This window comes from Mauremys mutica, chromosome 6, assembly GCF_020497125.1.
Source record: "Mauremys mutica isolate MM-2020 ecotype Southern chromosome 6, ASM2049712v1, whole genome shotgun sequence".
NCBI lineage: Eukaryota > Metazoa > Chordata > Testudines > Geoemydidae > Mauremys > Mauremys mutica.
The window spans coordinates 71,665,091-71,689,473 of NC_059077.1; the positions used below are offsets into that span (position 1 = coordinate 71,665,091).

The 24,383-nt window shown below is 41.4% G+C and overlaps 1 protein-coding gene across 2 annotated transcripts in view; it reads left to right on the top strand.

Annotated features, from left to right (window-relative positions):
* Nucleotides 1–4,691: 4,691 nt before the first annotated feature.
* The window catches only part of HSD17B4 (hydroxysteroid 17-beta dehydrogenase 4), a 108,895-nt gene continuing 89,203 nt past the window's right edge, over nucleotides 4,692–24,383 (top strand). The window contains exons 1-8 of one of the 2 annotated variants that reach the window (XM_045020617.1): nucleotides 4,692–4,837; nucleotides 8,958–9,011; nucleotides 15,406–15,513; nucleotides 16,079–16,138; nucleotides 19,767–19,788; nucleotides 19,894–19,940; nucleotides 20,826–20,910; nucleotides 22,370–22,557. In XM_045020617.1, coding sequence (XP_044876552.1) covers nucleotides 4,780–4,837; nucleotides 8,958–9,011; nucleotides 15,406–15,513; nucleotides 16,079–16,138; nucleotides 19,767–19,788; nucleotides 19,894–19,940; nucleotides 20,826–20,910; nucleotides 22,370–22,557 — 622 coding nt within the window. In that variant the 5' untranslated portion in view covers nucleotides 4,692–4,779. Of the gene's footprint in view, nucleotides 4,838–8,611; nucleotides 8,679–8,957; nucleotides 9,012–15,405; nucleotides 15,514–16,078; nucleotides 16,139–19,766; nucleotides 19,789–19,893; nucleotides 19,941–20,825; nucleotides 20,911–22,369; nucleotides 22,558–24,383 lie in introns of those variants that run through there. The other variant, XM_045020618.1, reaches the window with a different exon arrangement.

Consider the following 24,383-nt stretch of genomic DNA (forward strand, 5'->3'; position numbering starts at 1 on the left):
TTCTGCTGCTGGGCCACACGTTGTTGGTGGCTGTGCACAGTGATGCCAACAGAAATCCTTTCTTGCCGGTAATGCACTCATGGGAGGGACACAAGGGGGTTCACGTGACCCTCCATGCAGTGATGAGCTGCCAAAATCTTAACAACGGGTTCCCTATAAAAAGTTCTGATTTAACAACGGGTTCCCTATAAAAAGTTCTGATTTAAGGGATGTGCGACAGCATGTATTTTTTGTACCAATAGGGTTACCATACGTCCATATTTTCCCAGGAGGTGATTAAGAACCGAAAAGCCTGACATGTCCAGGGAAATACAGATGTATTTTAACCCTACCTAAAGTTCTTTTTTAAAAAGATGGGGCTGAACTAGAAATGAGCTCCGTTTCAAATGTGTGGGTGGTGATCAGGGACAGTCTCAATTTTTGGGTCTTTTTCTTATATAGGCTCCTATTACCCCTCACCCCCGTCCCGATTTTTCACACTTGCTGTCTGGTCACTCTAGGGTGTGCACATGTGTGGGTCCCAGCTGCTCCCTGCCCCCCCCCCCCATTAAAGCAGGTGTGCAGGGTTACTGCCCTGGGAACTGCAGGGCACCAGTGGATGTGGGGCTGGCTGCAGATAGGGGCGTGGGGCAGGGCTAGCTGGAGGCAGGGAGTGACACGGGCTGGCTGTGGGCAGGTGATGCAGACGGGCGGGCTGCGGGTGGCTGTGGGCAGCGGGTGGCTGTGGGCAGGGGGTGGCTGCGGGCGGCTGTGGGCAGAGGCTGGCTGCAGGCAGGGGGTGGCTGTGGCAGGGGCTGCAGGCAGAGGCTGGCTGCGGGCAGAGGGTGGCTGGGGGCAGGGGCTGGCTGGGGGCAGGGGCTGGCTGCGGGCAGGGGGCGGCTGTGGGCAGGGGCTGGCAGGAGGCAGGGGCTGGCAGGGGGCGGCTGCAGGCAGGGGGCTGGCTGGGGGCAGGGGGGGGCAGGGGCTGGGGCTGGCTGCAGGCAGGGAAGGCGGGGGAGGGGCGCAGATACTCACACGGGGGGGGGGGGCTGGGAGCAGCCGGACGCAGCCGGGGACTCACCAGGCAACAGCCGGAGCCCCAGGGCCAGAGGTCCAAAGAGCAGCAGCAGCAACAGGGCCAGGAGGCAGCTCACATGGCTCTCGCAGCACAGCACAGCGCCCCCGGCGGCCGGGAGGAGGAATTACAGGCTTCCCAGGCAGAGCCCATCAAAGCTTCCCTCGCAGGGAAGCTAGTTAACAAGCGGTTCTAAAACCGCTTCTAAATTTAACAACGGGTTCGCGCGAACCGGTGCGAACCGGCTCCAGCTCACCCCTGCCTCCATGTGACTTCTTCCTGCCCCACCCCAAACCTGGGGCCTCCTCCCTCCGACACCGCCCTTTGTATATACAAACATCAACATGCTTAACTACTCACTTTCCTCCCAAATATGTAATATTCAGTCTGTTTATATGGAATATGGGAGTTGGGTGAGGAGCCATTTCAGCATATGTAGGACTTATTAAAAGACAATTTTTAAGTAGAACTGTATCCTAAATTGCATTATGGTATTATACCCAAACACTGCATTTCAACGGGGGATTCAACTTCCTTTATAGGAACAGACTCCTGAAACTCTCACCAGTCCACAAAAGGGGTCCCTAGTCATGCAAATAGTCCCATTGTCTTCAATGGAATTGATCAAATGATTAAGGGTTTAGAGGATTAGGTTCCCAGTTAGTAAATTGTTCTGGATGAAACTGACAACACCTGAGAAGGGGTAAAATGGAAAGGTGCTCTCATGGATTGGTAACGGATAGGAAAGATAGGAAACAAAAGGTAGGTATAAATGGTCAGTTTTCAGAATGGAGAGAGGTAAATAGTGGTGTCCCCAGGGGTCGGTTCTGGGACCAGTCCTATTCAACGTATTCAAAAATGATCTGGAAAACGAGGTAAACAGTGAGATGGCAAAATTTGCAGATGATACAAAATTACTGAAGATAGTTAAGACCCAGGCAGACTGCGAAGAGCTACAAAAGGATCTCTCAGGACTGGGTGACTGGGCAACAAAATGGCAGATGAAATTTAATGTTGATAAATGCAAAGTAATGCACATTGGAAAACATAATCCCAACTATACATATAAAATGACGGGGTCTAACTTGGCTGTTACCACTCAAGAAAGAGATCTTGGAGTCATTGTGGATAGTTCTCTGAAAACATCCACTCAATGTGCAGTGGCAGTCAAAAAAGCAAACAGAATGCTGGGAATAATTAAGAAAGGGATAGATAACAGGACAGAAAATATCATGTTGCCTTTATATAAACCCATGGTACGCTCACATCTTGAATACTGTGTGCAGATGTGGTCGCCCCATCTCAAAAAAATATATTGGACTTGGAAAAGGTTAAGAAAAGGGCAACAAAATTATTAGTCCTCCTTCTTTGGGTCCCTCTCTGTCAATCACTCCAGCACTATGACAGTCCATCTTTCAGTAGGTAGTGATGCAAACCTCAAGCTGGGTCACCAATTGCTCTCTTCCAAGGTAAGAGTTCAACAAAATATATAGAGTCCAATGGTCCTCTAATGCTTTCTCAGGAGCCCAGACTATGGGTGACTTTGTTACTCCTCTCCATTGCTTGAGCTAAACTAGGTAACAGCTCCCTATCACCCCAGTCTGTTAGCCAACCAATCTCCTCAGAAGCTCTGCCAGCTTTTACTTTGCCTTGCAGGTAACATTTTATCCACCCTAGACCCCAAGCTCCCCTGGAAGAGCATTCCTCTGCAGTATCCCACCTCCTGTCACTGGACACTCACAGAAAATACCAAGTCTGCTGTCTCCAAGGAGACAGTATACAGACTACCCTGCTAGCTCAGTTGAGGGAAGAATTAATAATAAAACCAAGAATAAGTTTATTAATAAAGAGCAGATTAAAGTGACACTAAGCAAAGATAATAGAAACAGACATAGTTACAAATGAAAAACAACAAAAAGCACTTCTACAAGACTAAAACTTAACTCTATCATAATATTATCTATAACTTTTCTGTAGTCCTTACTAGTATTCAGTTATACCAGGATTCACATGTTCATGTTTCCCCTATGCCCCAGAAGAGGGTTCCTCCGTAAATAGATAATCATCTCTTTTCCCCATCTTTCTTACAGTCCAGTACATTCCTTTGCAATATACTCTTCGAAGCACACACCTGACAAAGTTCCACTCCCCTGTTGTGTGTTCTTCTGGGTGCAGATACCATGTGGTCCATGTTGATACTCTGTTAATTTGCTTTTCCTGTTGCCTCACTACACAAAGATAGTCCCTATTGTCTTTGGCAAACCCCGCTTAATTTATAGTAGCAGACATGGAGATAAGTACCTCCTGTCCTGTCTGGAGAAAAACCAAACAGAGAGAAAAACCGGTTACTGATCTTAAAGCATAAGATCAGTAAGTATTCCTAATTCCTCTTATTGTGTTGATACATACATTTCACATTGATATTAATGACCAGTATATTAGAAGTAAGGCTATGATTTAGTCACGGGTATTTTTAGTAAAAGTCATGGATGGGTCACGGGCAATAACCTAAAAGTCATGGCCAGTGACTCGTCCGTGACTTTTACTAAAAATACTCCTAACTAAATCTTAGGTGATGAGGGCGGGTGTGTGTGCTCCAGAGGATGCTGCTGCTGCTGCGGTTCCTGGGGGTGGGGGGCAGCCTGAGGCGCTGCTGCTGCTCCTGGGCGGGGGACATCCCAGGGTCCCGCCACCACCACTGCTGCTGCTCCAGGCGGAGGGAGGCCGGGGGCCCTGCTGCCACCGCCCAGGGACGGGAGGTGGTCCGTGGCCCACTGCACAGGATGGAAGCAGTGGAAAAAAGAACTGTATCTGTAAATACAGCTGAGCTAGTGTATAAAGATGAGAAAATGAAGATAAAGCTATTTTACCATCTTACCAAGGAAGAAAAGGATGAGTAATGAGTGAGACACTGGTGCTAGGAGTAATGCCCAAAACTCTGCCACAGCTGATAAAGGTGTCTGAGTCCTGTGACCCCTAGACACATTGATACTGTAACCAGAAAGGCTGTGCTGGAGCTCAAGCACCCACTGAATAAAAAAAAAAGCGGGGGAGGGGGGTGCTCCACACCCGTAAGCCAGTCATAGATGGCGCATGACTCTTGTGTTTAGGGCAGCCCTGGGCTGGAGCGCTGGAAGCTCCCTAGAAGGGGGCGGCGGGGGGGGCACCAGCACCCAGACCGTAGTTCCAAATCCCTCCGACCCCAGCCCCTGCTGAGCCTCCTCCCCCTAAAGCCCCACCCGTGTCCCCACTCCGCCTCTTCCGCCGAGGTGCCCCCGCCCCGCTCCTCTCCGCCTCCTCCAGTGCATTGCCAGTGACACCTGTTCAGTAACTGGAACGTGAAAGAAGCGTATAGATATTCTTCCGCCTCCGCTCCTCTTCACACACTCACCCCTCTTCAAAAGCCCCCACCAGGGAAAAGGAAAGTCAGCGCCTGCGGCCCCAGGCGCGCTGCTGAGCTGCTGGAGCCAATACACTACATTTCCCAGAGAGCCGCGGGGCGGCGTGACGCATGCGCGCTGCTGGAGCCAATACACTACATTTCCCAGAGAGCCGCGGGGCGGTGTGACGCATGCGCGCTGCTGGAGCCAATACACTACATTTCCCAGAGAGCCGCGGGGCGGTGTGACGCATGCGCGCTGCTCTCGCCCTGTGCTTGGCCGCTGTGGCGGTCCCGTCCCTGCACTTGGCGTTTGCGCTTGGCCCCAGGAGCGTGCCGGGGCAGCATGTCGGCTGCGCTGAGGTTCGACGGGCGCGTGGTGCTGGTGACTGGCGCCGGGGGAGGTAAGCGGCTCGCGGCTCGCTCGGGCCCTGTGGACTTGCACTGCACGACGTTGCACTTGCCCGCTGGGCTCCGGGAGGGGCGGCCCAGGCCAGGGGTCGCCTGCGCTGCTCCCGTAGGTGCTGGCTGATGTGGGCCGCGGGTTTGGGGGAAGAGTTGGGTGCAGGATTTGGGAGTTAAGGGGGGATCCTGCGGCTCCGGCTGCAGCTGAAAGGGCCCCTTTCAAATCCCCTCTGCTACTTGGGAAAGAAAACTCTGCCTGCCAATAGCAAGGATACAAAGGCGGGGGTGGGGGGCGTGCGCGCGGTGGCCAGCAATTTATTCTGTATAGTCCGGTACTGTGGGTGTGGGATGTGCCTCAGCTGTGCAGAACTGGGGCAAAGGTTTTCCTAAGCTCCCCGAGGAGGAAGTTTGATTCCGCGGTGTCAAGGTTGAAGCCACTCCCCCCCCTTTGAAGGAAAGAGATCAATCACTCTCATGTTTACAACAGGCATCCTGCGTGGTTTTGCTTCAACTTGCAATATAATTGCATTTTGAAAAACTACTTTTCAAAAGGTTTCAGAGTAGCAGCCGTGTTAGTCTGTATCTGCAAAAAGAACAGGAGTACTTGTGGCACCTTAAAGACTAACAAATTTATTTTAGCATGAGCTTTCGTGAGCTGCAGCTCACTTCTTCGGATGCATAGAATGGAACACACAGACAGGAGATATTTATACATACAGAGAACATGAAAAGGTGGAAGTATGCATACCAACAGGAAGAGTCTAATCAATTGAGATGAGCTATCATCAGCAGGAGGAAAAAGAACTTTTTGAAGTAATAATTAAGATGGCCCATAGAAGGTGTGAGGACAAGGTAACATAGGGAAATAGATTCAATTAGTGTAATGACCCAACCATTCCCAGTCTCTGTTTAGGCCACAGTTAATTGTATCTAGTTTGCATATTAATTCGAGTTCAGCAGTTTCTCTTTGGAGTCTGTTTTTGAAGTTTTTTTGTTGCAAAATTGTCACCTTCAAGTCTGTCACTGAGTGGTTAGAGAGGTTGAAGTGTTCTCCCACTGGTTTTTGAATGTTATGATTCCTGATGTCAGATTTGTGTCCAAAACACAACTATATGCAATTAAAGCATGCGGGCTGCTTGAAATCCAGTCAGAGCGTTCAGGTGCTGACAGACACAAAGTAAGCTGTAGAGATTTTGTTTTCTATTTCATAATTTATAATAATCTTAAGTGATACCCAGTGAAGCCTTGATCCTGCAATGAGCTCGGTACAGCTGTAGGAACCGTTTCTTCTCTCACCCGCACCATGTAGACCTCTTTGCTGGAGTGTGGATTTGGGGCTGTTTAAGAGTTGCTTTACTGCAAACACATTGTCTATTCTAGTGCTTTAGCTTTGTAGGTACAGCAGATTAATTTAAGATGCTTTGCTGATACTTTCAAGAATCAGCAAGAAAAGTTTTCAAACAAATATTTTTTAAAGTTGACATTATGAAGCAGAGTAAGAGCTTTAAAGCTACTCTGAATGCCTTTCAGCTCTTGCCCAGATTTTCCTTTGCTTCGTGTTAGTTTGCTGTGCTGTTCTTTAAATCTTTCTTCTTCAGTGAAATCTGTCAAAAGTGACCACCTGAGCCAATAGGAAATAATACAAGACAAAAAAGCAAAAAGTTGCTTGGTATCAGTGGATATTTAGCAAGTACAACTTGTAGTAGAAGCCAGAGGATTCTTGAAAGTGGTTGTTTCACAGATAAGTATGGTTTCACTACAGTTTTTAAAATTAAAATCAGTACTTAATACGTTTATCTAACTACAGATCTATCAAAATGCTTTGTTTAATTCTCAATAGGTGCTTACCTTGTTTTGATTATAATACCATTACTTTTACACAGTGACTTAGAAGTTGATCCTTTTATAAAGATCAGAACTAGAGAGGGAGTCTTAACACTTGCAGACAGAAGAGTATTCCTTCCCATTCCTGTAGGTCAGGGGTCAACAACCTTTCAGGAGTGGTGTGCCGAGTCTTCATTTATTCACTCTAATTTAAGGCTTCGCGTGCCAATAATAATTTAAATGTTTTTAGAAGGTCTCTTTCTATAAGTCTATAATATATAACTAAATTATTGTTGTATGTCAAGTAAATAAGGTTTTAAAAACGTTTAAGAAGCTTCATTTAAAATTAAATTAAAATGCAGAGCCCCCCAGACCGGTGGCCAGGACCCAAGCAGTGTGAGTGCCAATCAGAATCAGCTTGCGTGCCGCCTTTGGCACGTGTGCCATAGGTTGCCTACCCCTGCTGTAGGTGTTCCTGATGAGGTGCCTCAGCAGCTCTCAAGGAAGTGAAAGCAGGGTCATTTAAATGAGAAATTTGATTTTTCCAGTCATTGAAACCAATGTAACAAGTTTTTTAAATCATCCCTTGAACTATTTGGGATATAAAAAAAGCTACATCCTATAAACAAAATGCAGATGTAAGAAAAATATTATATTCTTCTCAATTATCCTATTTTCTTAAACCAATTTTATTTTGCCTCCCACCTTTTGTTATTTTTTATGAAGTAAATCTCCTCATTTATTGTCCTTCAGTTATTTTTTTCATGCAAAGACATCTTTAACATTATCAGGAGTCCAATTCTGGCTCAGCTGTAAAATAAATCCAAGATTTCTGCTTAGTCAATTAAGTGGTAGATGTAATCTCTAGAGAATGAGATTATAGAAGAGTTCTTTGGAAGGAGACGGACTGGGAGAAAATCCTTTATTATTACATTAGGTATTTATGTGGACACCACATAGACTGCTCTGTGTGTAATGGTTTATAAACAGGAATCCCCATATCATAAGCACCCTGTCTGGTCCATTGGGTGACACCATTCTCACTGGCCTGTGCTTTTGGATAGTTCAAACATCATGAAGAAAGGGGCACCTTAACTTTGCACAGCTCAAGGGGCTACATAACAACTTGCTAGTAGCCAAATATTGGAGCCATATTATTTTCTAATATGTAGGCATGGCACCAAAGAGATTACCAAATGAAAGTATTACATAATGGGGCCTATAATCTCAACTTCAATTTCTAAATCCTTGGTTTGTTTACTAGATTTAGCACGATCGATATGTTTCCAAACAGCCTTTGTGAGCCAGTTTTACTTGATCTCATGGAGAACAAAGGCACTTTGTGTGCACTTTGAAAAATCCTTCTCCCCCTTACACTTTATTCAGTCATTTGTTTAATTGTTCATAACAAAATTACTTGTGATTCTTTTCCACACAACTTCTGCCCTTGATTCACTTTTGTTAACATTTTGACTGGTATGATTGGATAATATCATTGTCCATAAAAACAACTGTTGTATTCAACAGGCCTTAATTCTAAATAAAGACAAAGGTGAAAGACTAATGGGAGATATGAAACATTTAAAGGTTGCATTATGCTGTATAGTAAATGTTGTATATGCTGTATGTTGCATTATGCTTTGTGTTCCTTACTCATGCAAATAAATGACTTGCTTCTTGTTTAGGTCCAAGTAATTGGCACTGATTTTTATCAATATGGGTAAAAGGCACTATAATTTAATTATGATTGGAGTTGAACTTGTGTTTGCATGATATGACAATGTTGCCTTTCGAGTAGACAAAACAAAATTAAACTAGGGGCTGTCTTATTAACTTAGAATGTAGTTCATTAACTTGATACATCTTCTCCCACTGCAAAATCAGAATACATTCCTGTATTGTGTAGCCTGCCCCATCAAGTGTCACACATGCCTCCTTCACAAGCACAAAAAACTCTCCTGGAGCTTTAGCAACAAGCAGCTTCCATGATGACTCTTTTGGGTGCTGTACCACTAAGTGAGCATGGGGAATACTTGTTTTCAATTGTGGATTTGGCCTTCAGTTTCTGAGCTATTTTGCTTTCTTTTATGTTTCAGTTTTCAGAACATGCGACTGCTTTTGTGGCAACTTTAAAATGGAATTATTTTTTAATTAAATATGCAAGCTTTTATTTTTTTATGGCTGATTTCAGCTCAAGTGACCATTTCTCCACATGACTTTAACTGGTTTAAAGTGTATAGGTAGAAAATACACTGACTCACTGAAACTTTTTTTGTTTTTGCTTTTTAAAACTAGGATTGGGTAGAGCATATGCTCTGGCTTTTGCTGAAAGAGGAGCTTCAGTAGTTGGTAAGTTGTTTCTTTCTTTGATCTCTTGCCAGTAACCTTTGTCTTTTTTTTTTTTTAATATGTTGGGATTCAAACTTCATGACTTCTTTGCCAATGACCTTTGTTCTTTAATAAGTTATCCTCCTAACTCCTGAGATTCAAACTTTATTTCTGAGCTTTTGGGTTTGAAACAAGTAACAATCTTTGGCTGAGGGCTTCTCTTCACTGAAAGGCTATCTAGATATATAACCAGCAAAGAATCCTGTGGCACCTTATAGACTAACAGATGTTTTGCAGCATGAGCTTTCGTGGGTGAATACCCACTTCTTCAGATGCAAGACCCACGAAAGCTCATGCTGCAAAACGTCTGTTAGTCTATAAGGTGCCACAGGATTCTTTGCTGCTTCTACAGAACCAGACTAACACGGCTACCCCTCTGATACTAGATATATAACTTAACCCTAACCTGATTTCCATCCACTCACAAAAACCCTTAACTCAAGTGTGGTGGTGATATTTTATTTAAGTGGCTGGCTCAAACGGTGGGGCTGGGCTAAAGCTCTCCTAAGCACAACTCCTCAGCCGTTAATCCAAGTGGGCCGTGTGGATGCCAGATTGGATTTGATTTAAATCAAATTGATTTAAATCATTAGTCAGGAAGACTCTTTATTTAACCATGGATTTCTACATAAAAGTGCATTCTTATTGGTTGTTAAACCTTAATACATATTCTTCACAACTCAGAGAGAGATGTAGGTTTCATTTTTAGAAGGTACACACTATACGTTTTTCAAGTGATTTATTTTGAAAACTTTACAGATTAGTTTTACAGCTATATCAGAAAATGAATGATTGTTTGGTTATTTCATTTACCAAAGGTAATTGAAGCAGATATTTATGAAGTCACTGGGAGGTGAACTCTCTCCAATTCAACAGGTTCCCACTGCTTCCCACCTAGTGTCTTGTCCCTCAGTTTCTGGATGGATTTCACTTCCAACCTCTTCTTTTTTAAAAAGGGTTTGCAGGGTGTCTTTTTTTTTTTTTTAAGTCACTATAGATATTCAAAATAGGAAAATTCCCAGGTGTCCCTTAACTCTGTTTCCATTAACCCTAATGGCCAATCATTTGTCTTTTTCTGGATTGTACAGTGGGTTGTTACTCAAGTCCACTTTTGTATAAACAGCAAGCTTGGGAGGTACCTCTTTCTGTCCAATTGCTCACTTCCCTGATGTGTGGTGGAGTTGAAGTTTAAGAGCACAGTTCTCTATGTATGCAAAGAGGTAACTTCATAACCATAGCTTGTATACATATCTCATGATTATTAAAGTTAGAACATTATAAGAACAAGCTTTCAAAAAACGAGCTTTTGTAAAAGATCTTAATGGATCTATATTTATGGGTACAATAACACTGTATGCAATCTGTTGATATAGCTGCTTTTTGGGGGGGTTTAAACCTTCTGTTCTCCCCTTGGGGTGTCTGGACCCTGATTGGTACAGTCACCCTGTGGCTATAGTTCCTGCAGAAAACTCTTGTAACTCATTCTTGGATCTAAAATATAAACCCTTGCTCATACAGATATGTGAATAAAGTTGTACAGTGGTCTCAAAGGCTGTCAAGACTGAATCCTCACTCTGTCACTTTGAGTGTAGGAAGTGGGGGCCCGCAAGGATTTTAAAATTTAATACTTGCCACTCCAGACTTGTATTACGCTCCCAGGGTTACAGCTTCTCTATGACCTTGGCTTGGTAAACGCTGCCACCACCCAAATGCAAAAAAACCCCTTTGAACCCAGGAAGAGCACTTGAGAATTCCTCCCTGTGGGGTACCCTCAAGCCCTTTCACACACACCCCCCCCAGCTGGAAGAAAAAAAGGAAATTAGCTGTGGCTACCAGTTAATCAAACAACATGCACAAACCTCTTAGGACACCAATAATCCAGTCCTGTTCTTAAAAAAAAGTAAATTTTATTAAAAACAAAAAGGAAAAAATACATTTGGAACTTAGGCTTTTGCTAGATTTTAAAAGAGCAATTCCAAAAATTAAGCACACAAAATAGCTTTCTTGGGGGTTTAGCTTAAAGGTTACAAACAAACAAAAGCATCTGGGGTTAGCACAGAGGAGATCCACAAGCCTTAAAAAATAAACCTGATCACGTCTAGATAAACGTTCTGATCTACTTACACCTTTGGGTTGTTAAAAGTAGTGCTAGGTATGATCTGATGATTTTTATATCTGGTTCAAACTTTACATGGCATTCCTGCTGCCCTGTCTCTTCAGCCCAGAGAGCAACAGACAAAGGGAAGGTTTCTTTCCCATTTGAAAAAGTTGTAGCCTTCTCATTGTAGCAGCCCACTCTTTTTCTTTTACCTGTGGCTTGTTAACCCTTTACAGGTAAAACAAGTAGAGAACAGCTACCAAGAGGGATTTTACAGCTAATTGGCTGTCTGGGTGTCCATCAAAGGGAGCTACTGCTCCCTTCATCTATCACAAAGGCACTCCATGTGTCTGTAATAGCTGTCACATGTGACCATGCAGCTTTTCAAAGAGCACCAGCAAATACTGTTGGGCCACTGGGGTTTCAGATTTTGAGAACTTTTGCATTAAAAGCTTTCCATTCAAATACTGTCCAGCTCTGCATAGTTAGTCCTGAATAAGGAGAAACTGTCAACTTACATATGCTGTTACAGGCAAATTACATCAAATGACCTGAGAAAGTTTAATGAAACTGAGAGTAGAAAAAGACAGAATTGGTAATTTAACCACATAAAGAACTGATAGTGCTTGCACATACTGTTGTGACTTTGTCCTATCAACACCTATTTGACCACGTATGTCAAGACTTCCTGTTGCAACATTGTCAAAAGTGGCCTCCAATATACACTTGATCACTCATGGTATGATGATACAAGGGTTATAAGTTTTTACCATGGAATGGTATTTAATTCTCTATGCGGTTTCTCTGATCCAGCATCTAACTATTTGTTGAGCCTCTGTTTATTAAGTCTTAAATTTTCTGCAGAATATTGCTTGATTTGTGTTTGTACAGTTTGAGTGGATTAAGGTGGATACTTTTAATCTATGTGCTGCTCAGATTCCCAACCCTAGCCATCCATAACATAATCTAGTAGCAGTAGCTGTGAAGTTGATTTTTATATGGCAGTCTCATTTCTAGATAACATTGCAATTTGAATTCATGAAAGGAGAAATCTGCAGCAGTGAATAACCTGTTTTTCTAGCCTGAAAAAGCATGTGATTAAGCTACTTTGCTAAGTAGATTTTTTTTTTTTAGTTAACTGATTCAACACAGCACTCAGCAACATGACTTCTTTGTACTAATCATTGAGTTACTGTATGTGAAAGTTAATTTCATGCTGCCCTTTAATTCAGGGGTGTTTTATAGAACAAGTCTTTTGCGATACCATTTTAATGTATTTCATCAATCCAGATGAATTATTTCATAGAGCAGCAGAGCCAAATGTCTCTCATCTAACTTCTTAGGGATAATGCTATATCCCAGAAAACCAAATCCCTTTTTCACTGAATCTTCACAGAATTCCCCTCTCATGTGGCAGTCACTTCTATTGTGAAACAATGTAAATTTTCCTCTTGATTTAAATGGCAAATATAGGGCTATGTTAAATATGTATTTTTGAACTCTGATATTGTCTCCTATATCTCTTTCAGTATTTGACTATTTGAATCAATTGAATATTTAATGCAATGAGAAAATAAAAATGGTAAAGACAAATGTATTTTTTTATATACTGTAAGATGACCTTGTCTCCTGTAGCCAATACTCAGACTTTACAGTAGCATTCATGCAGCTGTGAACAGAGAAATGTGGTCAAGAGAGGAGATTCTTTACAGTATCCCTGAAAAAGATGCTAAAACTAGCATTGTGGGATTCCATGTTCATTGTGTTTTCATATCTTCTATATTTAATGTGATAGAATTCAAAAGTAAAAAGTTCTTTTTTTCTAACTGCCAGCCCTTGGGTCTGAGAGTCAAGCTGGCTTCTTTCCATCTTGCACGTCACACTGTAAGGTTCTGTAGGTAAAATTAGATACACTTGTTGCTCTTCCACTTATGCTGGTAATGGTGAGTATGCAAGCCCACTGTTTTCCCTGGAGTTCTATAGATGTAATTGATGCTTGCTTAGTAACATTCTGTTAATGATCTCAAGACTATGTAATATAGCTTACTCAGTGTTAGCTGTGCAGGACAATAAGAAAAAATAAGGAAAAAAATATTGCTGACTGAAGTATGGAAATACGACTTTGTATACACAAACCAGCAGATTTATTGGGTAAGGAGGTACCATCTTTATAAAGTGGCCTTTTGGAATAGAGCCATATTTAGATCGTTTTAATCTTCTTTAGTTTTGTAAATAGATGATTTTTTCAGTTGGTTATTAGATTAATTCTATTCTTCTATTAATGTATTAACACAGCCTTGAGTGAAATAAATGATCTAGATCAGTTTAATAATCAGTCTAGTTAAATTAGTGGAACCCCCCCAGTATAGACACACTTAAACTGGTTTAATTCTTGCTTACATTGATTTATTTTAAATTGGTAAATGTACTGGCAAAAGCTAAACTGATTTAAACAAAGGGTTAAACTAGTTTAACCGTATGTCAGTTAGAGAGTTGCACTGGTTTAAACCAGGGCAGTAACTGATCTGGTTAAATATTTGGTCAGTTTGTTTCTCGTATAAACAAGGCCTTTTTCACGTTGTAACTTTATTCTATTTTGCCAAACCACAATTAACTTGAATTTGTAAATTATGATGAAAACAGGTAGACTTGTGGGTGCATTGTATTTCATTTTGGACTTAATTGTCATGTTATTGAATACTCATTGTTTGAGGTCTTGCAAAAGTTAGAAAGAGCAGTGCTGGAACTCACAGTAGTAAAGGACTATCTTGGCCCTTCTGCCTGAAAATGTAACTTTATGGCTTGTGTACATGGCAAGTTGCTGCTGCACGGAAAGCCAGGATGTTAGTCTGTAGAGCACCATCTTGCTGCGCAGTAACGTCTTATGTGGACATCACTACAGTGCAATGAAAGTCCCGGCAAGATATGCATGTGGATTCACACACTGGCTTCCAGCACAGTAACTTGCCATATAGACAAGCCCTTAAAAATGACAAATCTGAAGGAGCGTACATAGAAAAGAAGTAGATCCTGGTGCTTGAAGCAGTCATTGACTGTATGAATCCCAGAATCACTAGGCAATCGTAACTACTATTAACAGTGTCAGTATCCTGACTTTGGATTTAGGCCCAGTTCTTTTACAGAAAAAGACCCATAATGAGAATGAACAAATAGATAAGCTGGTAGACTACTTTACACTGTATTGAGTGAGGAGGAAAAGGAGCGTGACCTCCTTCAAAAGTTATCCTTAAAATCACACTTAAATACTATTCAAGTCCAGAACCAGTTCCACTGTATATAGATGTTTAAGAACTTTCAAGTACCTTCCTCAGAGTATATATTGGTTGAGTTGAAACAGTCTTCTCATTGTTGTATAGCACTGCACTGTCAAAATGTAGGTTTTCTTTGATTAACTTTATGAAAGAAGCTCCAAGCACATGAATGCAGCCCAATTCAGAGATTGTTTTTAGCTATTGACTATTGGTTTGAAGAAGGATAAGAAATGAAATGTACTCAAGGCACAGTCTCAGTGATCATTCATTAGCAAAAGCAAATGCTACTGGAGGACTAGACTAGTTCTAATCAGTGTGACTGTATGATATCTAGATTTTTAATCGTGTTGAACAATAACAATACCATTGGAGAGATCAAGCTTGGCTGGGAAAGTAAATCACAAATAGCGATGAAACATCTCTTCTCTACCTCACAAATTGTTACCTCAGGGCATGTCTACATGAACACTTATTGTTCTCATGCCCAACCCCCCTGCCCCAACCCTGATCCCCCTCCTGCTCTCCAAACCTTTCAACCCCAGCACAGAGCAGCCTCCTGTGCCCCAAACCTCTCATCCCCAGCCCAGAGCCTGCACCCCTTTCTGCACCCTTGCCACAGCCCTGATCCCCCTCCGACCCCCTTGGTCCAGTCCAGAACACCCTCCTACACCTCAAACTCAGCCCTAGCCCCACCTCAGAGCCTGCACCCCCAACCAGAGCCCTCACCCCCTCCTGTACCCCATCCCCAATTTTGAGAGCATTCATGGCCTGCCATACAATTTCTGTTCCCCAAAAAGTTTGCCCATCCCTGCAGTAGAGTGTCAGGCTGTTTGCTCTTGTCCAAATAACTTAGATTACCAGTAGAAATCAGCTGCAGTGAATCTCGTTAATAACATCCGCCAGAAACCTTAGTGGCTGCAGGATGAGAAGAGACTGAAACATATGAGCATCGATTGGTCAAGAATTTATTTTTTGTGTTACTCAGTGAATGATCTGGGAGGTGACTTCAAAGGACATGGCAAAAGCTCCTCAGCGGCTGACAAAGTTGTTGAAGAAATAAGAGCAAAAGGAGGAAAAGCAGTAGCTAACTATGGTATGTTATTTTCCATAATAGATTTAATAAGGCCACTTCATTTATGGAAATAGTACATTGAGCTGTTACCAAATGGAAAGGTAACAGTTTGTGACAAAGGACTGCTCGAATACTATTAGTAATTTAGTTCATTCAATGAGATAAAACATTGTTCGGAGGCTGGAGGAAATGGAGACATAAAGCATCTTAAAATGAAATCTCTGATCCCTTTATTCACTTGAACTCTTGGCATCCCCCTCCTCCCTCGCAAAAGGTAGTGTTTTCTGTGACTTAGCAAGCTTATCATTTAGCTAACACAGAAACTAGACTGCCTGTTTCTAGTGAGTTTAGCTTCTTGGTTTTCATGTAATGATAAAATGCTGCACTGTTTGGCTTGTGCAGGAATTGCGGTGGACTAATTGCCTGCAGTGGCTAAAATTTCATTTTACCCCATAGGGATTTCACATGAGCAGTTTACTTTTTCTTTTTAAATACATCACATTCCGTTGTATACAGTAATATGTGGCTGTGTAACTAATAAATGATTTTATTTGGAGATCACACCACTGCCTGTTTTTGTTTACAGATTCAGTGGAGGCTGGTGAGAAGCTTGTGCAGACAGCCCTTGAAGCTTTTGGGAGGATAGGTACAATTATTAACTTATAACTTGTTTGTGAATGCTAAGTCATCTTAAGCAGTGCAGTTAATAATTGAGAGTTAGTGATAGCATGTACAGGAAATTCAGTGTAATTAAATTCAAGATTGTGGTGTTCTATTCTCTGTAGTCCTAAACAAATGAAAAAGCCGCTTCCCGGTAACTAGAGGTTAGCAGTTGCTAATATAAAAGAAAATTGCAAGATTTATCTAAGTAATTATTTTGAGCATTTAGAGTGTTTATGGAAGAAACACTATTCCTTGAATATGTATAAATGACAGTACATCTTTTTCTGTAAATAAGTGTTGTCCGGATATGCTGGAAGGTGGATAGGACACACTGGATGTGGTATAATTAGGACGCAACTTTATTCATACATGTCTGGGAGTGCCCAGCAGATAAGTGTACAGTGCAGGTAATTCCGTAATCATTTACACATACTAGGACAAGCTGCTGTCAGCTCTCCCTCTTTTACCCATCCTGCTCCCCAGCCAAACCACTGCTGGAACCCTGCCACCCTGATGGAAGGTTAAGGGGGGCTATAAAGGAGTGTGTGGGGGGGTTGATTCCCTGCTGTACCAGTTAGAGGAGGCCTGAATCTTTCCCTGTTTCTGCTCCTTTAAATAATAACCCCTTGAAATCCTTTACCAATTCATTTGATCTGCTCACCATCGCCTTTCCCTGTGGGGTACCTGCACCAAACATTGGCCTCATGATTACGTAATGAGTTATGACATCATAGCCCAATCCCCGTTTCGTGTTCATCCTAGCTAAGCTCCCAACCCCCTGTGGGAAAGGCAAAAACCCCTCACACTTTGCCTTGGCTAATCTGACAGTGAGGGAAGAAGTCCTTCCCAGCCCCCTGAGAAAGGAGCGACTAGTGTAATGCCCACAGTGGATCATGACAAAACTGTTATTTAGCTACTTCCAAAGATGGGAGGGTGGATGCTATTCCACCTGGTCCAGGTAAGAGGGCTTTTCCTGCACTGCTGTGGACCTAAATAGTGCCCCTCTCTCTTCCGTTCACCTGTGGGGGTTGGTCAGCATCCCCACAGAAACCTGATCTGAAGCTGCCTCAGCCAGTCATTCTAGCTCTCTGGCTGTTAGAGGCCACACACCTTTTCCTACAAGACAGACAATGGTATCCATTCCATAATGTGCACTGTGGTCATTATGGATGACTTCTGTAGGGGCTGAATCTGTCAGGAATATATAAAAGTTTATTATAACGTTGGCATCATCTCTCTTTTTATATAGGGTAGAAAGGAACTCTGATTCCCCTTATCCCTCTGCTTTAAGGTAGCATGTTGCCGCTCTTACACTCTTTATTAAAGGGAGACCAATGATTTAGAAATAACATTTCCTTGCGAAAATTTTTCGCTTACTATTATTTCTAGCAACACCTAATTATAATGTAAAAATTTGTGCATTACTTTGTGTATAATCAATTTCACAGTTTCCCTTGCTAATATGGTTCTTTCACAGAGAAACAGGAGGTGAAATACTTTTTTTTTTTTTTTTTAAAGTAATTTTAAGAATCACAACATTTGTCAGGGAAACTTGGGAGAAGTTTTACAACCTGGAACTTGTATGATTTAGTTTTTTGAAACTGACTGGCTTTGAAGGTGATTGTTGTTCTTTTAATATAAACACTGAATGTGATTTAAAAAAAAGCAGAAGGTGAATTTATTTATACACATCACTCTGCATCTTCCCCTTCCAAAACAAACACACAAACAAAACAGAAGCCAACAAATGAGAATTCAACTCTCTCCAGTGGGCCGCTCCACTTAAAAATAAGCATATATCAGGTAATAGGTCTTTCAAGTTATTACCCAATTTTTGGACCTTCCTTACAGGTCTTCTCTAAAGTTAGTTGGCAAATAATGGTTTGCCATTATTTATGGTTCCACAGTAGATCTCCATTTATGTGAAGATCAGTCCCCTCTACTTTATCACCAAGTTGTCCTTCTCTCAAAGATTACTCCAGACACTTGCCAACTGTCATCGTAGAACAATACCCAAAAGATTAGACCTACACTTTGGAAAATGAACAGAGCAACCCAGACATCTTAGCGGTACTGAATCTATGATAACCCATATTCTGGGCTGGACTGTCATTTCAGTTTATCATTATTCCAGGATAAAAGAGAACTTGCATTCCAAGAGAAAGAAAATACACTTCTAAAGCGTGGTGACTTGTTCCTGAAATCTTGATTTTTTCAGTGTTCTCCCTTAAAACCATATATGCAGTCTTAAAGGAAGTGGATATCATTTCACATTTTTCTTGGCTCTGTTTTATGTTTGCTTTTAATAACATAGTCTACTCCACAATGTCTGTCTTGCCCTTTTGCTGAAGTTAGTGCAAGGAAGCATAGTTCTGACTTGCTCTGGTACATCTAAAAGACAGAATTATTGATACCCATAAATAGAGAGCAAACTTTGATCTGTTTTCTTTTATCATGCTGTTTGTTTTCTTATTGGTGTGACATTATGTTGCTAGTCATTTAATCCCTGATGAACAGAATTGAAAGAATGTTGAAGAGATTCATGAAGAGTTAAAGATGCTCAGTAACATTTGAGTAATTCTCTTTACTTTTGCCTTACCTTAGTGAAGAATAGACTGTTGTGGTGCTACAGAGAGTAAAAGGTCACAAACGTTTTAATAACGTTTTTGTTTTGCAAATGCTTGCAAGTATTAAAGGCATAATCATTATCTAACCTTTTACTTTGGCTAAGTACCTGGAAATGGTATTTGGTCAGAGCTGAGCAATGGATAAGAACAAAAGCAAATAAAACTCTACAAAGCATTAAGCTGTGTGTTAATTTTTCTTCCATTTCTTCACTTATCTCTTGCCTTCTCTTCCCACTTCTGTCTTCTGTTTTCATTCTCTCCTTTCATTTCCAGCCATTTTCTTTTCTATTGTTTTCTTCAATCCTCTTATTATTTTCCATCGTCTCCCTCTGTTTTCTCTGTTTCATTTCCCCCTTAAACTATACAGTTTTCCCCTTCTGTATATTTCTCTCTCCTGCTCTGATGTCCACATTCCCTTATGCTCAGGGTAGCATGTGCAGAACGGAAACCTAGGCAGTGAGAGATGCAAAACTGAGTGGGTGGTTCTGAAGCTCCCTTTCTTGCCTTATTGTTGGTTGTGTGGCCTGAGTTACATTACAGGCTTTCTGACTCTTTGTCCATAGTGCCACTCACTTTGAGTTTGGGAGCATTCCAGCTTTTATGTTTCCATAAATCATGTAGTTCAGAATTTGTAGCAAGTAGCATCATTGATCTGGGTGGTTTCATCACTACAAACTTGAGCATGATGTCACTGAGGAAGGGGGCCGGTTTATGGCACCTTCCCATCAGTGCTTAGTGTTCTCATCTCAACACCTGCGTCTACTTATGAGGCTTCACTGCAGCCTGTGGCAGACTGGGACTACATGTCCAAAAATACTTTTGAAACATAAGGAAAGCCCTAGTCAGTATGAGTGAGCGACTGTTTAACAATTATAACAAAGTGTATGTGTGTGCTTATAACCTAGATTTTGAAGGCAGGAGCAGAGTTAAAGCAGATTCATACTCATTCATACTTAAAATGTTTTGTTTTTGTGTTCTTTGCAGATATTGTTATAAACAATGCTGGGTAAGTAAATATGAAGGTAGCTTTTCCCCATTGTTGTACCATATTCTAATCCTTTTGTGTAAATACATGTTCACCTTTTTTTGTTTTCCTGACAATGTATTTTAGGATTCTGAGGGACCGTTCATTTGCTAGGATAAGTGATGAAGACTGGGGTAAGTTGATTAACTTTGAAGTTGACTTAATTAGTGAAGGTTTCTAGACGCTAAGTAAATGCCACCCCATCCTCATGAGAGTGTGAGGGGCACAGATTGGGGGTGTGTGTGTTTGTACCTGACCTTAGAGATTCACACTTGGCCTGCAAATCTCAGCCCCAAGAAGCTTAATTCATTATCAGCTTTCATATTGGGTCAGTGTTGCAATCCACACTGGACTCCTGCAAATGTCACCCCCATCTCCAGGGAGGGGGTGAGGGGGAAAGCACTCATAAAAAACAGGCCACCTGATTAAGGCTGTCAGGAAAAACCCACATGGGAAACATGCACCAATTTTTCCATGTAGGAAAAATGCATTTGTGACCCAGAGAACCCCCTGAAACCCTCAGCAGTCCAGAAAGACAGACAGCACCCAAAACCTATAACAAGGGAAACGTGGTGTGAAGCTGCGGTGCCCAATGGCAGTCAGAACAGGACAGCAAGCAAATACCCCTCAGTGAAGTGATGGGGAATGAGCATCCAATAAGTCCCCAAAAGGCTGCCAGTAAGAAGCAGGAACTGCAGAACGACAGCCCATGGCTATGCTTAAGCACAAGGGGTCTGTGATACCATGAGCTCTATGTGCTAGAGCTGCACACAGGACAAGAAGGGGAGCAGGGAGAAGACCAGCCTAGTCAGTTCAAATGCCCATCCCACAGCATTTCAAAATGATTTAAAAAATGCAGTGCAGATGTCCAGACTGTGATTAAATTAGTTGAGTGTGAATGAAGTGAGAGGAAGCTAAATAGGCTTTTTTTTTTTTCCTTGGAGAAAGTAGTAACTGCATATTTATTTTGCCACAAAAGGGAAAAGAATCAAATGTTTGTTCAACTAATTTGATTGTAGATATAATTCATAGAGTTCATTTGAAGGGATCATTCCTGGTAACCAGAGCTGCATGGAATCATATGAAAAATCAGAAGTTTGGAAGGTAAAACTGTATAAGGTTAATTTTTTCATCAGTAAACGGTAGATTGACACAAGCTTTCTGATGCTGCAATGGATTACTTGATGAGTCTCATTCCAGTTTAGTCAATGGGAAGGAAATAATCACTTCGTGCCCAAATGTGTGAGGCTGACATCCATTTGTTTCTTGCCTTCTCCTACACACACTCTGTGGATAACATCCTAACAACTTTTTTTTGGAAGTTATTTTTGTCTTTCAATAAACATCTCCAGATTTACTGTGAAGATTTGTGTGCGCACGCTGCCTGGTGTGTTCCCAAAGCTGATGTGCTGCTCTCAGTTCACCTTATATCCAGATTTATGTTTTTCACCTTTATATCTATTCTTTGTAGTGATTGTCCTGGTGTTTTGGCAGTCTGGCTGTTTAGTCCTATCCACCTACAAGTTGAAGATTAAATTAGTTTGTGCTTCATTCTGTGACCAAAATGGCATATAGTGGCCATTTGATCACTTATTGGGCATAATTTTGGCGATTGCATCCCTGTATATATGACACAATTCTTCTCTCGCTCTGTTTTGTAAATCACTTTGTTTATTGCCAAATTATGTTAGTGTTATACCAAATGTATCTTCACATAATGTATAGAAATGTGTTACTTGCAGAATGTCTGCTTCTGTACACTTTTTAGCTTTTTCTCACCTTGACTCTCTTAACATAACCAAAGCATCTTTATTTGGACTGAAGATGGTGAAACCGTGTTGATGTAGCGATTGGGAATGACATTGAGACAGATTCTTATCTCAGTTACGCTTGTGTTAACTTGGAGTGACTCTCATTAAGTCAGTGCAGCTACTGTAGATGCACACTCCGTGTAATTCAGATCAGAATCAGAACTGGTTATGGCGAGACTTTTTTAACTGCTCAAAAAGGAGACATATATGTGACATGCATTAGGCGCTGATTCAGGCAAGTACTTAAACTTGTGTCTAACTTTAAGCAAGTGAGTAGTGCTGTTGATTATGTAGGGGGTGGGTGAAAACAGTTTTCAACTTACCAAAATTTTCTGTTTGTCAAAGCTCTTTTTAAAATGTAAAAATATCTTCATATGAAGTATATGGTTAAGTGCAAACATACATTCCATTAGTGCCATCCCCACTTTTTACAAAATAGTTGTGCCATTATGCCAGTGGTTGCAAGCTGCTATTTCTGTTCTAATATGAGACCAAATCCTGAGAGGTGCTGAGCACCTCTAACTCCCCTTGCATTACTCTTCAGTATTTGTGCCATTTTTGGCATCACCCCAACACATTAGAAAAAGTTGCTTCATAATTACTCAAGCATTCATTTTGACATGTTGAGATGTTACAGAATTACCATCCCCATGGTTTTAGGATGTGTAATTGTCAGAAGCCAAAAATGGCTGCAACACATAACATGGTATCCTCTAGAAACTATTAATTTTTTGTTTTTCCTTCTCTTTAAGAATAATTATGACTTCTTCAGCTGCTGGAATATATGGCAACTTTGGTCAGGCAAACTACAGTGCTGCCAAAATTGGTCTTTTGGGTCTTTCAAATACACTTGCAATTGAAGGCAGAAAATACAACATCCACAGTAACACAATTGCACCTACTGCTGGGTCGAGGCTGACTCAGACTGTCATGCCACAGGGTAAGTAACTTGAGCTCTGTGAGAATTGAGTCTTTGCGAGTTGGAGCACAACCAGTTTTCTCACCAATTGAAACATTCCATTCCTTTACACTTCAGAAACTCTTTTCTTGTCTATTTATGATAAATGATCTTTCCAGTTTCATGTGCTGTAAGGAAGTAAGACATCAGAAGAGAGCTCTAGCAGCCTTTATAATTCACTAGAATTATTTTATGCCCTGAAACTTTGTCACTGTAGCTTTATTCATTTCCCCATTTTCTTCAGTAGGTATTGGATCAGGGCTGTATTTGTGGTGTTTGCATTTATTGTAATATTACTGTTTGTTTGCAATGTGGTATATGTTTCACAAAATATGGAGTAGACAAAGTTGACCTGAGTAAATTAAAACAGGAGATGAGAAGGTAGATAAGTCTGACATAACATACTGGGCAACTAGCGGAATCCACCCTTTACATACCATATACTTAGTAAACTTGGACTGGATTATACTAATATTATAATAGACTGTCTGAAAGACTACACAGGAAAATGTTTTGAGAAGGGTTTTGAAAAAGATGGTGAATAAATAAATGAAAAGATGAGGTCAAATGTTTGGGTTGGTTGAAGTTAATTGATAAACTCAACATTAACAAGTCACCGGGACCAGATGGCATTCACCCAAGAGTTCTGAAAGAACTCAAATGTGAAGTTGCGGAACTATTAACTAAGGTTTGTAACCTGTCCTTTAAATCGGCTTCGGTACCCAATGACTGGAAGTTAGCTAATGTAACGCCAATATTTAAAAAGGGCTCTAGGGGTGATCCCGGCAATTACAGACCGGTAAGTCTAACGTCGGTACCGGGCAAATTAGTTGAAACAATAGTAAAGAATAAAATTGTCAGACACATAGAAAAACATAAACTCTTGAGCAATAGTCAACATGGTTTCTGTAAAGGGAAATCGTGTCTTACTAATCTATTAGAGTTCTTTGAAGGGGTCAACAAACATGTGGACAAGGGGGATCCAGTGGACATAGTGTACTTAGATTTCCAGAAAGCCTTTGACAAGGTCCCTCACCAAAGGCTCTTACGTAAATTAAGCTGTCATGGGATAAAAGGAAAGGTCCTTTCATGGATTGAGAACTGGTTAATGGACAGGGAACAAAGGGTAGGAATTAATGGTAAATTCTCAGAATGGAGAGGGGTAACTAGTGGTGTTCCCCAAGGGTCAGTCCTAGGACCAATCCTATTCAATTTATTCATAAATGATCTGGAGAAAGGGGTAAACAGTGAGGTGGCAAAGTTTGCAGATGATACTAAACTGCTCAAGATAGTTAAGACCAAAGCAGATTGTGAAGAACTTCAAAAAGATCTCACAAAACTAAGTGATTGGGCAACAAAATGGCAAATGAAATTTAATGTGGATAAATGTAAAGTAATGCACATTGGAAAAAATAACCCCAACTATACATACAACATGATGGGGGCTAATTTAGCTACAACGAGTCAGGAAAAAGATCTTGGAGTTATCGTGGATAGTTCTCTGAAGATGTCCACGCAGTGTGCAGAGGCGGTCAAAAAAGCAAACAGGATGTTAGGAATCATTAAAAAGGGGATAGAGAATAAGACTGAGAATATATTATTGCCCTTATATAAATCCATGGTACGCCCACATCTCGAATACTGTGTACAGATGTGGTCTCCTCACCTCAAAAAAGATATTCTAGCACTAGAAAAGGTTCAGAAAAGAGCAACTAAAATGATTAGGGGTTTAGAGAGGGTCCCATATGAGGAAAGATTAAAGAGGCTAGGACTCTTCAGTTTGGAAAAGAGAAGACTAAGGGGGGACA